Source organism: Mirounga leonina, unplaced genomic scaffold (genome assembly GCF_011800145.1).
Source record: "Mirounga leonina isolate KUSES-001 unplaced genomic scaffold, KU_Mleo_1.0 Mir_151, whole genome shotgun sequence".
Lineage (NCBI taxonomy): Eukaryota > Metazoa > Chordata > Mammalia > Carnivora > Phocidae > Mirounga > Mirounga leonina.
The window spans coordinates 20,383,235-20,398,629 of NW_023270377.1; the positions used below are offsets into that span (position 1 = coordinate 20,383,235).

The 15,395-nt window shown below is 49.0% G+C and overlaps 1 protein-coding gene across 1 annotated transcript in view; it reads left to right on the forward strand.

The window, feature by feature from the left end:
• The window catches only part of MARCHF4 (membrane associated ring-CH-type finger 4), a 105,670-nt gene that overhangs the window by 71,237 nt on the left and 19,038 nt on the right, over nucleotides 1-15,395 (forward strand). The window contains exon 2 of the mRNA XM_035006600.1: nucleotides 10,530-10,685. Within this exon, the coding sequence (XP_034862491.1) occupies nucleotides 10,530-10,685 (156 nt within the window). The remainder of the gene's footprint in view (nucleotides 1-10,529; nucleotides 10,686-15,395) is intronic.

A 15,395-nucleotide genomic window follows, 5' to 3' on the forward strand; every position in this document is an offset into this window, starting at 1 on the left:
TTTCTTTTCTTTTCTTTTCTTTTCTTTTCTTTTCTTTTCTTTTCTTTCTTCTTCCTCCCTCCCTCCCTCCCTCCCTCCCTCCCTCCCTTCCTTCCTTCCTCCCTCCTTCCTTCCTTCTTTCCCTCCTTTCTTAAAGATTTTATTTATTTGAGAGAGAGAGAGAGAGAGAGCACGAGCAGGGGGGAGGGCCAAAGAGAGAAGGATAAGCAGACTCCCAGCTGAGCAGGGAGTGGGACCCCAGGACCCTGGGATCATGACCTGACCCGAAAGCAGATGCTTCACCTATTGATCCACCCAGGCACCCCTGCACTGGTTTTCACATATGGATCTACAAGGGCACTGGATAAGTGTGGGAGGCTCTGGGCCCCCCTCTCCTGACATTATCTCTGTACAGGAGCACCTCCTATGTCAGGGTTGGGAACAGGTCCTCTGCCCAGAGGCTGGGGGATAAAGCAAAGGGCCTTTGAAGACCACCTTCTTCCCAGCCCCAGAAGTAAGGAATATAGAATTCTTTCAAACAAAAAGTAAAACTGCCAAGATGACAGAAGCCACAACCACTTGGAGCAGCTTAGCAGAAGCTTGGAGTCAACAGACCGGAGTCTATTCACACGCCATCGTAATTCAAATTCTACTCAGCGTGCTTATTCCCGACAGGGAAGCAGAGCCAAGACTTCAGGAATAGTATGCTTCCTTGAGAGGTGTGAAGAGAACGGGGCTGAGCTTTCAGCAGGCTCTGGAACGGGTATCGCCCTGTGCACGGCCTCAGTCCTGCAAGGGTGGAAGCTCTGGACCCACGGGGGGAGGGTGCCCCACCGCACCACAGCCCTCCCTGGGCTTTGGACTTCCCAGTCTGAATGGAGGATGATCTGAATGAAGCTCGTCACAAAGAAAAAGTGCAAGTCCCATACAGAGAAAGAGCTGAAAAGCATGTCAGTGTTTATACTCTTTACAAAGCAGGCAGAGGAAATTATGGGGCAAAACTCTCTTTTCCCTCTCTTACTTCCCTTCTCTCGCTCAGCTCTTTGTGATACAGATCATTCTAGCCTCTCCAGCCCTGCTTTCACTTACCCTCATTCCTGTGCCTCCAAGGGCCTCACAGAGCCCTCGGTTGGCCCTGTGAACACACGTTCACAGCCTTGCCTGAAAGGGGGCAGAGAGGAGTGATGGCTGGAAACACTCCCGGCTCAAGGCCTTGTCATTTACCCCCTCATGGGAGGAAGGAGCAGAAGCATGTGAGGGACAAGGCGTGGGGAGGACTCCTAAGAGACACGGAGGCCAGCAGGTGGATGTGAGCCGGGGTATCTCTTTTGTCCTTCCCTCCCCCGAAATAACAGGGTAGTTAGCAGCACCTGGAGGCTCCTGGTCTTCATCACACTGTTCTTACCTTCCACTCATTACCCAGGCTTCCGAGCAGCTTAAGTACTCCCCGGTTTCAGACTGATGAGCTTCATTTACAAGGTGGTCAAGTGAGGTGCTTAGTAAGGTAGCAAACTGCAGAGACACCCCATCCGCGGCGCAAGAGAGCAGCATCCTCCGCCTGCCCCCTTTTGTTAGGATGTGGAGACTCCAGTACATGAGTGACAATAAGTAATGATCTACAGTGGGCACCCACTATGTGTCAGGCAGGGTTCTAAAGACTCGCACATTATTTCCTTGAATCTTCATGAGACCCTAGGGAGGCAGGAAGTATCTTTGGCCCCGCTTTACCTGAGCAGACTTGCCAAGGTCACATAGATAATAAAAATGGTAGAGCAAGGACTGAAACCAGCCAGTCTGGTTACTGCTGGCCCCGGTAGCCGTGCTATCCAGCCTCCTGCATGGCAAGTGCTTAGGACAACATCGGGGGGGCCCCCAGTGCATGCTCCGTGAGCATGAGCTACTAAGAGAGACAGCCATGGCAGCCACAGCATTTATAAAAGCTTATAGATGCAGATGACGGGGCTGGGGCTCAGAGTGGGTAAGTCGCTTGCACAATGGCATTCACCCACTGAGTGGAAGAACCAGGATTTGAACTCAGCGGTCAAAGTGGGCATATGGGGCCTAGCACAGAGTAAGTGTTCAATATGTGTTAGCTATTGGTATTTGTTTTTATCTCTGTATACATAAGAGTCTTAGAGTGATGCAGAAGACAGAAGGCTTGCTAAAAAGTATCTGGTCCAGGGCTTTGCAAAATCAGTCTTAGCCAACCTTGCTTCAAGACAGGAAGAGTGGGTTCACATGGAATCAGAATCTCTGGAGCAAAGCCTGGGTATCCTCATAACAAGATTCCAGGTGGTTCTTGCGTACGCTGACTTCTGAGAAGTCAGGAATCAAGGTCTGGATGGCTTAAAGCCAAGGTCACCAGCCAGAGGGTGGCAGAGCCGGGGTTGGCCCCCAGGAAAGACCCAGCTTTTTTGCTTTGTAGGAGCCAGCCCTACAGAAGGTTCTGAGAGCCTAGGGTTGTGATTCAAAACATCCATGAAGTTCAACCCATCCTCATAGTTCATTTGCACTTGTAACATCTGCTGTATCCCCTCAACACAGAGTGATATATTAATTACTGTGACGAAAATTAATTTTTGTAGAATTTCACCACAACCCCTTCCGGTAATACAAAGGTTTTGCACAATTGGAGCTGGGCTTCCCTCTGCCAGCACGTAGGGAGTAAGGAGGGCTGACCCCAGGGGGTAACTGAGAACTTACCCTTTAACTTGCCATTGACTCATGCCCTTGGCTCGGCCTGACTTGTGGGAAAGAAAGAGGACACAGTGACCTGGAATCTCCGCACTTTCAACCTGGCGGCCTGGAACCCTAGAAACGGGCCCAGCCGGCTGCCATATGCAAATAGCCCAATTCTGGCCAGCTGAGGTTTATCGAAATTACATTTTTCTATTGAGTCAGGCAGAGGATTGAGGGCAGATGAGCCTTTAATTTTAGCTCTTTGGTAACAACAGTGATGGCCATGATGAGTTACACAGAAAGACAAACGGACAGTATATTGCACATTTAGGTCATTAGAAATACAGATATGGTTATGAATATACACATAAGCTATGACCTTCTTTCTTTCCACAAGCCCCTGTATGGCGTGGTTTATTTATTATGCAGACCACGTTTGACTTTATGGAATTGGATGTTATTTAAATTCAATTATTGTGAGGTTAAGTTCTTCTTTCTAGTACCAGTTGAGTAAATTTAGAGGCAGTTAGAGGAAATAGGTACATTTGTCTTATACCAGTTAAATTATAAGGGGAAAAGCATTGCAGGAATAAAATAATTATCATGAAAATGAAAAACCATGGTTTGGAGGGTTGGGTTTGGGCTTGTGTGTTTCTTTTCCTTGTCTCTTTCTATATTCCTTTTTTTGAGCTGATGAACAGGAAGGCTGGAGATTTTTTCATGAAGGGGGAGGCAGATTATATGTGTGTGTGTTGTGTGTGTGTGTATGTGTGTGTGTATGAAAGTAAGCTGCTGGTATGACAGCAGAACTAGAAATAATTATGTGGTTAATTGGATTTAGTGTAGATAACTATAGCTCATTAAGACCTTAAATTTTTTTTTCTACTTAGTGATAGAGTTCTTTTTTCTTAAAATCAAATTATCTTGCAAAAATTCCAGATTTCCTTGTGCGAGTGTTGATACACTGTTAGTCTCCAGAAGCCAAGGTTTGGCCCTCGCACCCCTGAGCACGGAAGTGAGAAGCTGGCCTGGCCTGGCTGGGAAGGGGGCCTGCTACATGCCCTGGATGGGTGACAGAGCCAAAAGATAGGCCCAGAAGGGCTCCAGGCAGAAAACAAAGAGCTGCCCATACACGGCCTGACACAATATGTAGAGAATTCAGAATTGCCTGTCTGTGTATAATAATAGATTCTGGGGCCATGGGATCTCTGAAGTCATCTTGCCCATCAACCTGTCTCCATAGATAAGGGGGAAACTTGCTTTATCATCCTCCAGGGCAGAGAGTCCCACCTTCTATTTATCTCTCGACTACAACCTTTGCTGGTAAGAAGGTCTTCATGATAGGTCATTTCTCTTGATCATAATACCAGGATACATTGGCCTCTTGTAGGTCTCTGGAATCAAGAAATTGTTGCCCAGCCTCCTGCAGGAAGAACACACCTGGAAGGTTTTCCTTCAAGGCACTTGCCCCATCTGTGCTCCTGCTTTGTTTCCTTTCTCCCCAGCCCTCCCCCACCAATCCAGATCACAGCTACATAAATAGTTGGCCAATATCATGGACCAGTTTGGTTGCGTCTGTAGAGTTGGAAGGATGTGTTATTGATGAACCTTACTGTTAGTTGATCTTCCAAATAGGTGGAGTGCAGGGAGTGGTACAAAACAGTTCTTTCCCTATCAAGTCAACTCCCCATCCTCAGACTACCCAGAATGGACACTGGGGAGTCCCTACTTTCTTTGGTATCCCTCCCTTTTCCTACCCACACTCGCTCCTTATTCTTCACCACAATCCTAATGAACTGCTTCTACTCTTATACCCATTCTTCCCCACCCAAGGACACATGGCTTCTGGGTCTACCCTGGAGGGGAAATTCTGATTGTAAGGCTTTAGGTTCTCTGTGTCTTCACAGTGGAGCATCTATAAGGCTACTGTAACTTTCCTTATTAATCTAGACTGCATCTCAGAGAAAACGTTAATGTATTACTTTGCTTACAAAAATCTCTCTCTCTTAATTTTGATTTAACCAATATCAGATGGGGAGGATCTGCCAAGGGTTGGAGTGTGAGGAGGAGGAAGTGAGGAGGTAGTTAGCCTGTCCTCCACCACTACCACATCAGTTAATACCCAATGAACACTGCCTGGAATTGGCTTCAGAGAAGAGGGGCAAAGGGGGAAAGGGTTTCTGCCTCTGTGTTTGTATGTTCCTGGGGGAGCCAGCAAGGTCAGCTCTCTGATGAACAGGCTGCTGGGGGCAGGAGAAGAGGAGACGAGCACGTGATGCTGAAGCTGGCAGAGATGCTGTGGGTATAGCCTGATGGACAGAACGGGTTTCAGAACCTACCTCTGCCTTTCTCCTGAGCAAGTTGCATCCTCTTTGAGTGGGTTTCTGTATCTGTAAAACAGGAGAAGTAATTATTAGCCTCATTTGGTTATTGAGGTAGTAGGTGGTAGAATGTCAATGAAAGCATTTTGTTAGAATTGTGAAATGTTTATAACATTAGGATTTTTAATAGGAGAATGTTACATAAAGGGTGAAGGAGAAGGCAGGAAATTGATCAACGTTTGAAGGAGGTGAGAAGGTGGGCTTAGAGGGAAGGAGCTCTGCTATGACCCCTCCTATAACCCCTTACATGTGAGCCAGCATTTGCCGAGAGCTTACCGGGTGCCAGTCATGGTGCTAAATATATTCCCTTACTACAGTCCTCCCCCAGTCTCACAGGTGAGCCCTTTTATCTAATAGAAAGGACCCTCCATACTGCCAGCAAACATACCTTATTTCTCCAGTCTAATCACTCTTAAACTCCCGCAGATGACTATTTTATACCAATTCTCAGACCTCCAACACCGCCTCCCCCACCTTCACTCTCAGCCCATGACTTTGCTTCATATTGCACGTAGACAGTGAAGAAATCAAGGAAAACTTGCCAAATCAACACTTAATTCTCAGTTCTCATCCAACTTTACCCATCAGCAGCATTTGACAAGGCCGTGGCTCCCTTTTTTTTGAAACACCTTGTCTTCTTGTTTGGCTGTTGGAACACACGTGTTCCACATATCGTGGAAATCTGTGAATGGAGAAACCACTGGAGTGTTCCCTTCTCCTCTCACTGACCTTCCCTCTCAGCCTCTTCTCCTGCTGCTTTCCCATCTCCCAAGCTCCAACATGTTGGCATCCTCCAGGGAGCAGCCCCAGTATCCCTCTCTTTCCCTACCCACACTTACTCCTTTGGTGATTTCACCCAGACTTATGGCTTTAAACACCATCTGTATATCAATGACTCTCGAATTTATGTCTTGAGCCTGGAACTCTCCCCTAAACTCCAGACTAGTATCTATTGCAGTCTCTGATGCCTATTTAATAAGCATGTCCAAAACTGAGCTCCCATTCTGCCCTCCAAAACCTGCTCCTCCCTCAGTCTTTTCCATCTCAAATGAGAGCAATTCTCCATCCTTCTTATGGCTCAAGTCAATATCAGCGTCATCCTTGTTTTCCTTCCTCTCATGTACCCATCTAATCCATCAGCAAATCTTATTATCTGTATCTTCAAAATGTATCTAGAAACGGACCACGTCTCAGAACTCCCACTGCTTCCATATGGGTCCAAAACACCATCATCACCCCCCCGGATGCCTGCAACAGCCTCCTGTCTTTCTACTTGGCCTTTCTGTCGAGTCTGTTTTTAAGACAGCAGCCAAAGTGATCCTGTCAAACATGGTCAGATCATGACACTCTCCTCTCCTCAAAACCCTCATGACTTCCCATCTCATTCACAGTAAGGGCCAAGTCCTTAAAATGGCCCACAAGCCTCTCCTAATTTGTCCCTCATTCTTCAACCTCATTATATCTCTGACATCATCTCCTACTCCCCTTTCCCTCACTCACTTTACCCCAGCACATCAGCCTCTTTGATGTCCCTACAACATGCCAGGCATGCTTCTGCCTCAGGGCCTTTGCACTGAAATGTCCAGCCCCCAGATGTCTGCATGCTTTGCTCCCTAACCTTCCTCAAGTCTTTGCTCAAATGTCCCCATTTGGTGAACCCTTTCATAGCCAACCTATTTAGAATTTCAACCTGCCCCTTTCCTGGTATTCTATTTTCCTTTCCCCTGCTCATTTTTCTCTATAGCACAGGATAGCATCTAAGGTACTAATAGTTTGTTTATATTTTTTATTGTCTGTCTCTCTCTACTAGAGAATTTTGGTCAGTTCCATTCACTGCTGTATCCTTGTCACCTAGGACAGAACCTGAAACATACTAGATGAATACTTGATGAATAAAGGAATGACTGAATGAGGCCCAGAGAGGTTAAGCAACTTTCCCAGGGTCACACAGATTGTAAGAGCCTGGATATACCCGAGACTTCCCAAGATCAGAGTCCAAGCTCTTAACCACCACATGAGTGGCAATAAAGGAAGATGCCCCCAAACTGCACCCCAAGGCTAGGGTTTCTATTGTCTCCTTTGTTCTGATCTTCCAGAGGAGCTGCAAACTGCAACGGGGCTGGAGTCTTTGCATCACTAGACTGTATTTGTTTCTTTCTGCTCAGTGGCAGGGATGCCCGGTGCCCGTGTGGATGGAAGGGGAAATCTTGGCTTACCTGCCATTGCCATGGCAACCAGGTAACCTAAGGACTCCAGAAGCGAGTCCTTTCAGATTGAGATGGGGGAGAATCGAAGCGAGCCGGAAATAAACAGAAAGAAATCTGTGAATGGAGAAACCACTGGAGTCTTGCATCTGCAGCTCGCTGTGTCATTGGCAGTATGAAGAATCCACCCTGTTCTCTTCCTCAGCCACCGGCTCAGCCACAGCCAAGGGCTGCGGATCAACTTGTCCTGCCTCCTGCCTCGAGCATGATCCCACTTAACCCCTCCAAGAGGCCCACGCTCTTCTGTTCAGCATCCCCAGGGAAGGAGAGCACACCCCCACCCCGTGCTCTCAGCATCCCCCTCGTAACCCAGAGGACATTCCTGGGCCACAAGTCGGCAGATCTGTGTTCTGACCTCTTATCCACTTCACAAGGGCAGGGGCTCCGTTGACCTTTTACCTATGGCCTGGCTCCTTCCCTCCTTATTTGCCAGCAGAGAATAAAATAGAGCTATAGTAGGAAAAAAAAAACTATGAAATTAAAGTCCTCATGGAAATGGGAGTTAGAATTGTAACACACGCACAAGGGGATTTACTTGTGCCAGGCGCCGTCTCCAGCACCTCTGTGGGTGTGATATCACTCAATCCTTACAGCCACCCTTGGAGGGGGCAAGAGTTGCCGGCAACAGAAAGATAAAGAAGGCTCAGAGAGGTTGAGGGACTTGCCCAAGTTTGCACAGCTGGTGAGCATGAAGAGGCATTCAAACCTAAGGAGTCCATCTCTGAAAACCATGCTCTTCATTCCTCCCCCACACCGTGTCTGTTGGGGGTGGGGGGATTCAAGAAGACCCGAGTTTTCTTGCCTTAGCCATTCCCTGGGCCCCAGAGCCCCGAGCAGATATTGAGAAGTGTCTGGTGCCCTTTGCATTTAATGAGCCCCTTTGATCTGTGGCATTTGCTGAGCTCTGCAGACAAGATGGTAATAATAAAAAAATAATACAAATAAAAATAAATAAGATAAATAAATAAAATAAAAATTAGAAAAAGAAAAGATGGTAATAATCACCCCAACCCAAGGGCTGGAGCCTCAGGAGCTGGGCCGGCAGGGGGCTCATCCTCTGCCACACCCTGGTGCCCCTCCAGTCAGCGAACATTCCGTATTGTGCACCCGTGACGTGCTGGGCTCTGTGGGACACACGGGAGCATCCGAGTCCTGGAAGACACAGAGAGCAAGTGCCAAACTCTGGGTGGCAGTGCAGGGAGAAGAGACAGGCGTGCAGCTAGCAGGCGTGAGGGACTTGGCGGAGGGGCCCGGGTGGGGGGTGGGGGTGGAGGACGCAGGCAGAGGTGTGGGAGGGAGAGCGGGGACAGAGTGCCCAGGAGGGATGAACAGAGTGGGGTGCTGAGAAGTTTGGCGTCTGGTGTCAGAAAGACCAGGCTTCCCGTTCTGGCCACGCCACCGGCCGGCTGAGTGACTTGGAACTGGTCACTGAACCTCCCTCTTCCTACACTCAGAGATGTTTACCACTTCCCCTTCCCTGCCCCGACACTTCAGCTTTTCACGGAGTTGACTTCAAAGCTCATCTTCATGAAGTCTAACCTGATCCGTCGGGCCACTGGCTCATTTCCACTTCTCTTGCTCCTGAAGATGCGTAAACCTGACCAGCCAAAGATGGAAAAGCGTCCACGTTAAGGCCTCCTAGAAGCCTTACACATAAAGAAGATGATGGCCCTTCTCCCAAATGTACATAAAAATATACCAGATCATAAAATACAAAACTTATGTAAATGCCAAGGTTAAAATAACATCTTTCCAGATTTACTGTTTTTTTGCAAAAATCCTGGATTGCTTCCTTCATCAGAGTTAAACTTCTCCAACAGTTTTGGTGTCCTTGCTCTCTAATCTTTGGAGCACCCAGTGAGTTCCTATTCTGCCTTTTGAGTTGTCCGGTTCTGGGGGGAGAGCGTGGGGGACGAGGAGGCGCCGGGGACACAGTGCACGTTTGGCCTCTGGGCCCCATAGCCAGGCATTGGGACCAGGCTGGGTCATGCTCTCCCCTTCCCCACAACAGTGTGTGGCAGTCCGGGGCCCCCTGTGAGCGCTGGTGGTGTGTTCGCACATCCAGAGTCACGCTGGAGAGCTCAGGTCTTGTTATCAGTTGTGCCCAGCCAACAGCCCTCGCTGCCCTGTCCCCTAGCTGCTGCTTGGAAGCAAGGAGTACAGCCCTTCTCGGTCACTTGGCAGTGTTGCCAGGGACCGGAAGTAATGTCTCTTACTTCATTGGCAATTTGACATGGCTGCTTAACAACCCGATTAATCAAACCCAGCTCATCCTGTTAGAATTAATGAGCCTAGGCAATGCTGCCATGAATAATGAGGGCTTTGCCCCTCCCCCAGCACCTCTCCCCGCTCACCCCCTCCTATTTCTTTCTCCAAGCTACACAGCAACTACTCACTACCAAGGGCCCTTTAGACCTGGAAGGCTGTGGCGGGTGCCCAGCGATGTGGGCATCTCCTGCCTCTTCTTCTCTCCCAGGTGCCACAGTTGTCCACCTGGTGCCAGGGCTGGCCATGTCCTAGGGGAGCAAAACTTCTTGTTCATCAAACAGATAGGAATGCATTTTGCCATCAACATTGCAAGGAGTATCTGTTTCAAGCACAGCACTAGGTGCTAAGGATGCAAAGATGGATAAGCTATTGTCCCTGTAAGGGGTCACGGTGCAGTAACCCAGAGACAAATGGGGGAAGTGCTGCAACAGTGGGTATAGGAAGGGCAGGAGCTACAGTGAAGGGGGCCTGTCAATACTGGAGGAGCAGAGCGGGGAACTGGGAAGGGTTATATGGGGATGAGGCGCTCTGAGCGTTTCTGCTACCAAGTTCATTCATGGCACGTATATACATTGAGTGCTGGGCACTGAGCAAGGTGCTGGGGTCTGGACGTCCACAAATGGATATGATTCCCATTCTCATGGAGCAGGCATCTCATCCCTGTTCCTCAGGACAGTGCAGGTAGAGGGCTTCCATAAAAATCAACCCACTCATTTCGTAGGCACCCCAGGACTTGGGCGGCACCCAATGGGAGCCGAGGCTCCGAAATGTTAGTTGAGTTCTCTGAAGTTGCCTGGCTCCCCTGTCCCCCGTGGATTCTGGTACTTCCCAACAAAGCCAGGGACTGGTTTAAGTGGTGTGGTCTCTTATCCGGGTGGCCCAAACCATCACTCCAGCAGCCACCCACCCGCCAGACTCCAGACCCAGAACTCACCACCCTCTGCCTCTCTCCCTGCAGGGGGAGCTGCTGAGCCCATGCCGCTGTGATGGCTCCGTCAAGTGCACGCACCAGCCCTGCCTCATCAAGTGGATCAGCGAGCGGGGCTGCTGGAGCTGCGAGCTGTGCTACTACAAGTACCACGTCATCGCCATAAGCACGAAAAACCCTCTGCAGGTACGACCGGGGTGGGAGAATGTTTTCCCCTTATAGTCCAGGGCAGTCTGGAGAAAAGTAACAAGATGAGCTAGGTGGGCACGATAACAGTGACATGCGGGCAGACAGGATGAGAGCTCTTGTGTTTTCTCCTCAGCCTTAGCAAGAAAAGAAAGGGACGGGTAAAGACAGAGGAAAGATTTAGAAGGAAAGATGTGTCGAGAATTAAATGGTAGACAGGATCAGTGAGCTAAGGGATGGATGGGTGGATGGGTGGATGGATGGACAGATGAATGGGTGAGTGGATGGATAGATGTAAGGGTGGGTGGATGGATGGATGTAAGGATGGATGGGTGGATGGATGTAAGGGTGGGTGGGCAGATGGATGTGTGTGCGTGCGTGTGTGTGTGTGTGAGAGAGTGCTAGCACATGCCTGTGGGCCAGCAGGGGGCATCATTTCTGGAAGGAGGCATTAAAACTCCCAGGCACCTCAGCCATCCTGATGTCTACGAAGGGGTCGGAATGAGAGGAGCCTCTCCCTGTGCTGGTCCCGTCTTCAGTCATTCATTTCAAATCTTCAAGTGTCTTAAAATAGTGGTGTCGTGAGACCACAGAGTCCATACCCTCTGGGGTGCATTCACTCTCTTCTTCTCTCATTCAAGCCTTGGGAAAGGGTCAGAGTCCAGATCCACAAGCCCACCCCCAAATCCCCCCTTGGTTCATAAACAGGCACCAGACTTTGACTCATAAAATGAAAAACCATTTAGGGATAATTTTTTCTCTGGGAGTTAAAAAAAGAAAGAAAGAAAGAAAAGGTTATTCTGCTCTCTTAAGTATGGTGAGCAAATGGCAGTATTGACAATACTGATTCATGAATTTAAGTGACTAACATGTCTCTAACTGTGAGTTTCTAGGCACCGGGGACTCCCTCTGATTCTGTTGCTCTTGGAAATGCATGATGTGTGCTCAGTAAATGGCATTGCACTTTTCTGGATAGCACCAGAAGGAGGAAGTAGTTTGGCCTAGTGGCAGTATTGTGTGGTTGTGGCCCAGATTGTCCCAGCTGTGTGTCCTGGGCTTCTCAGGCCCAGCCAAGAGGGAGGCAGCCACCAGGGAGCAGCTCGTGCTCCCACAGCCCAGCGGAAGCACCCGCAGTTGGGGACGGAGCAGGCGGGCCCTCCTGCAAGCAAGTGGAGCTGCGGGTGGGGTGGCAGGGTGACAAGCCTCTGCTGTCAGAGTGGGGCGGGGGGCCTCTCTCACGTCTCAGGTCCCTCACCTCGCAGTCCAAGCCCCATACAAAGCTGTGAGAAACAGTGCTCGCCCCGGCATGGTATCTCAGTGACACGCGCAAGGTTCTGTTTCTAGCAGAAGAGCCATCAAGAAAGGAATCTCGGGGTGGCCTCGGGGCTCCCTGGCTGCTCCTCACCCTCTCTCTGCTACCGCTGAACTGTAGTTATATTAATGACGTTTAGTTAGTGCTTCCTGGGGGCCACTCTAAGTCTTCACGTGTATTACCTCATTTAATACCGAAAACAACCCAATGCAGTGGGCACTGTTCTTCCCAATCTACAGATGAAGCAGTGGAGGCACAGTTCACTCACAGTTACCCTGGCAGGGTGGCTTGCACACAGGGCGCTGACTCTTCCGACCTGCGGTGCGCAGCCATGGCTTTGCTGAGTGTGTTTGGGAAGGTCCCACCTGGGGGGAAAAAAAGGAATATCCCACCGGGACGTGCGTCACTGTATTTTAACTCAAACATACTGGAAAGTGGAAATGATGCTGCCTGTCCCCTTCAAAGAGTTCTTTCATTCCACCCTCACGGCACTCTAGGGAGTGGGAAGGGCCAATGATTTCCATTGTTATGAAAGGGAAAACTGACGGGCCTTATGACTTACTGACTTCTACTAGCTGACACCGTGCAAGCTGGAGCAGAGCTCGGCCAGAACGGGGTCCTGACTCCTTCCTTGCTCAGTGCCCCTTCCGGGGTTGAAGGAAATGCCCAGTCTTGGTGCTGCGGTGCGGGGGTGGGGGGGGGAAGGGGGTCTCACGATACTGTGATTGGAACCTCTTTTGGAATGAAGCCCCAATGTTGGGGGTAGCAGAGTCTCTGGAGCCTTCGCCCCTTCCCAGCCTCCCTTTGAGATTTCAGAGCTGTCTTATTCTCTCTTGCTCTTTGCAGCTCTGTTCCCCGCCCCTTTCGTAGAGGCTCACATGGGACAGACAGGAGGAGAGTCTGGCTACAGCACCCCACCCTGTTTCCTTCCCATCATGCTTCAGACTGTAGTCAGGGGCCCTGCTGAGGTTCGACAGCTCACTTGGGGGACTAGGGATTAGGGTGACTTTAGGGATTAAGGGGACCTTTCTGTGCCTCTATATTTGGGTGTTTTGAAGTCTGGAGCAGGAGAAAGTGAAGGTTATTGATGACTCAGTGGTCAAAACAAAAAGCTCAGTCAGGAACCCTCTTCATGGACGGAGAGGCAGGCTCTGGAGAAAGCATTTGTGGTGCAATATTTGAGAGGAGTCTGTAGGATCAGGCCATCTTCTGGAAAATCCCCTTGTTTTGTGTAACCCTAGGCTGGGGGAAGCAGTGGAAAATTTAAAGGCCCAATTACCTGTAATGGGGTGCTATCTGTACAATTAAATGTAAAGGCTGATGTCCTACATCTAGAACAGCAAGTGAAATGTATTCCAATGGTTACAATTCCTTAGGGGCTGCTGGTCAGTCCCCCCGGAAGCCGGACTCAGTGCTTGCATCCACGACAATTTAGTGCAGAGGAAGCACTCACTATTGGCAGATGGAAAGTTGTCTGATTTTTCTGGGGAGTTCAGGCTGAGATCCTGCTGGGGGTGTTCTCCATAGGGCTTTACACAAATCCCGACAATCAGAAGATTGTCCTGCCCTCTGCCTTCCCAAATGGGATCCTGTCACTTCCCTGCTTAAAACTGTTCCATAGCGTCATGTTTACTCTTAGGACCCAGCCAAAATTCTGTGCATATTCTTCAAGATTCCACATGGTCTTCTCTTCTTATTTTCCCAGCTGTCTCACCCCACACTCCCTTTTGCTCTCTCTGCTCCCCCCTTTCTGGTCTTCCAGGTTTTCATATTCACTATACTTTTTTTTTCTGCCACAGGACCTTTGCACACGCTTTCTCCTGTGCCTAGAGCACTCTTTCCTCCTCTCTTTGCCTAAACTCCTACTCAACTCAAGCATTGCTTCTTCTGACAAGTCGAACCCACCTATCAAAGGCTCTCATAGTTCTGTGTACCTCCCTTGCTTATGCCTGGTGAAATATAGTTGTAAATAAATTATTTGATCATCTGTGTTTCCTAGACTATAAATTCCATGAGGACAGAAATCTTATATGTTTTTGCTTACTGCTTTATCTCCAGCACCTAGCAGAGTACATATTTGTTGAGTGAGAGCATGAATAAATCCCAAACTAAAATCCAACTCCAGGCTCCTTTAGGTCTGTGCTACTGAGGGCAGCCATAGAATCAAGGAATTTCAGGGCGCCTGGGTGGCTCAGTTGGTTAAGCAACTGCCTTCGACTCAGGTCATGATCCTGGAGTCCCAGGATCGAGTCCCACATCGGGCTCCCTACTCAGCGGGGGGTCTGTTTCTCCCTCTGACCCTCCCCCCTCTCATGCTCTCTATCTCATTCTCTCTCTCAAATAAATAAATAAAATCTTTAAAAAAAAAAGAATCATAGAATTTCAGAGTTGAAAACCATGCACACCTCAGCCTCCAATCCATCCTTCAATACTGCTATTAGCGTAGTGCTTTTTCTTTTTCTTTTTTTTAAAGATTTTATTCATTTATTTGAGACAGAATGAGAGAGAGAGAGAGCACATGAGAGGGGGGAGGGTCCCAGGGAGAAGCAGACCCCCCGCCGAGCAGGGAGCCCGATGCAGGACTCAATCCAGGGACTCCAGGATCATGCCCTGAGCTGAAGGCAGCCGATTAACCGACTGAGCCACCCAGGCATCCCTAGGGTTTTCTTTCTTTATTTAAAAAAATTTTTTAAAAGACTTTATTTATTTATTTGAGAGAGACAGAGATAGTGAGAGAGACCAGGAGCGAGGAGAAGAGGGAGAAGCAGGCTCCCCACTGAGCAGGGAGCCTGACGCAGGGCTCGATCCCGGGATTCCAGGATCATGACCTGAGCCGAAGGCAGTCGCTTAACCAACTGAGCCACCCAGATGCCCGCATAGTGCTTTTTCTGTTAAAAAATGAGATGTCAGTGCTCATATATAGTCAGTAAATTATACTGTTTTTCTTATCTCTCCCCCACATCCTGTGTCCTCTCCTTGTCTGTTGAATTGGTAATATCTGGCATTTATATTAAATGACATGTCAAGTGTTGTAGAAAATAAGTAAAAGAAAGGCCTGTGCCCTATTAGTGTGAAAATAAACAACGTTGCTCTGAAAGGAATATTCTGGGCCCTAAATACCACCTACACTGGCTCTGCGCTTTCACTTTCTCTGTCTGTATCATAATCAATTATAAAGGCCTTCCTTCCCAGCCATGGCTGCCCAGAACTCCCTCCCTACAATAACTTCTGACCATTTGGTGTGGTATCAGTTTCCTCCATATTAAAAGTGCAACAAAAAACTCAGAAACTTGGGGTGCCTGGGTGGCTCAGTCGTTAAGCATCTGCCTTCGGCTCAGGTCAAGATCCCACGGTCCTGGGATCGAGCCCCTCATGGGGCTCCCTGCTCGGCAGGAAGC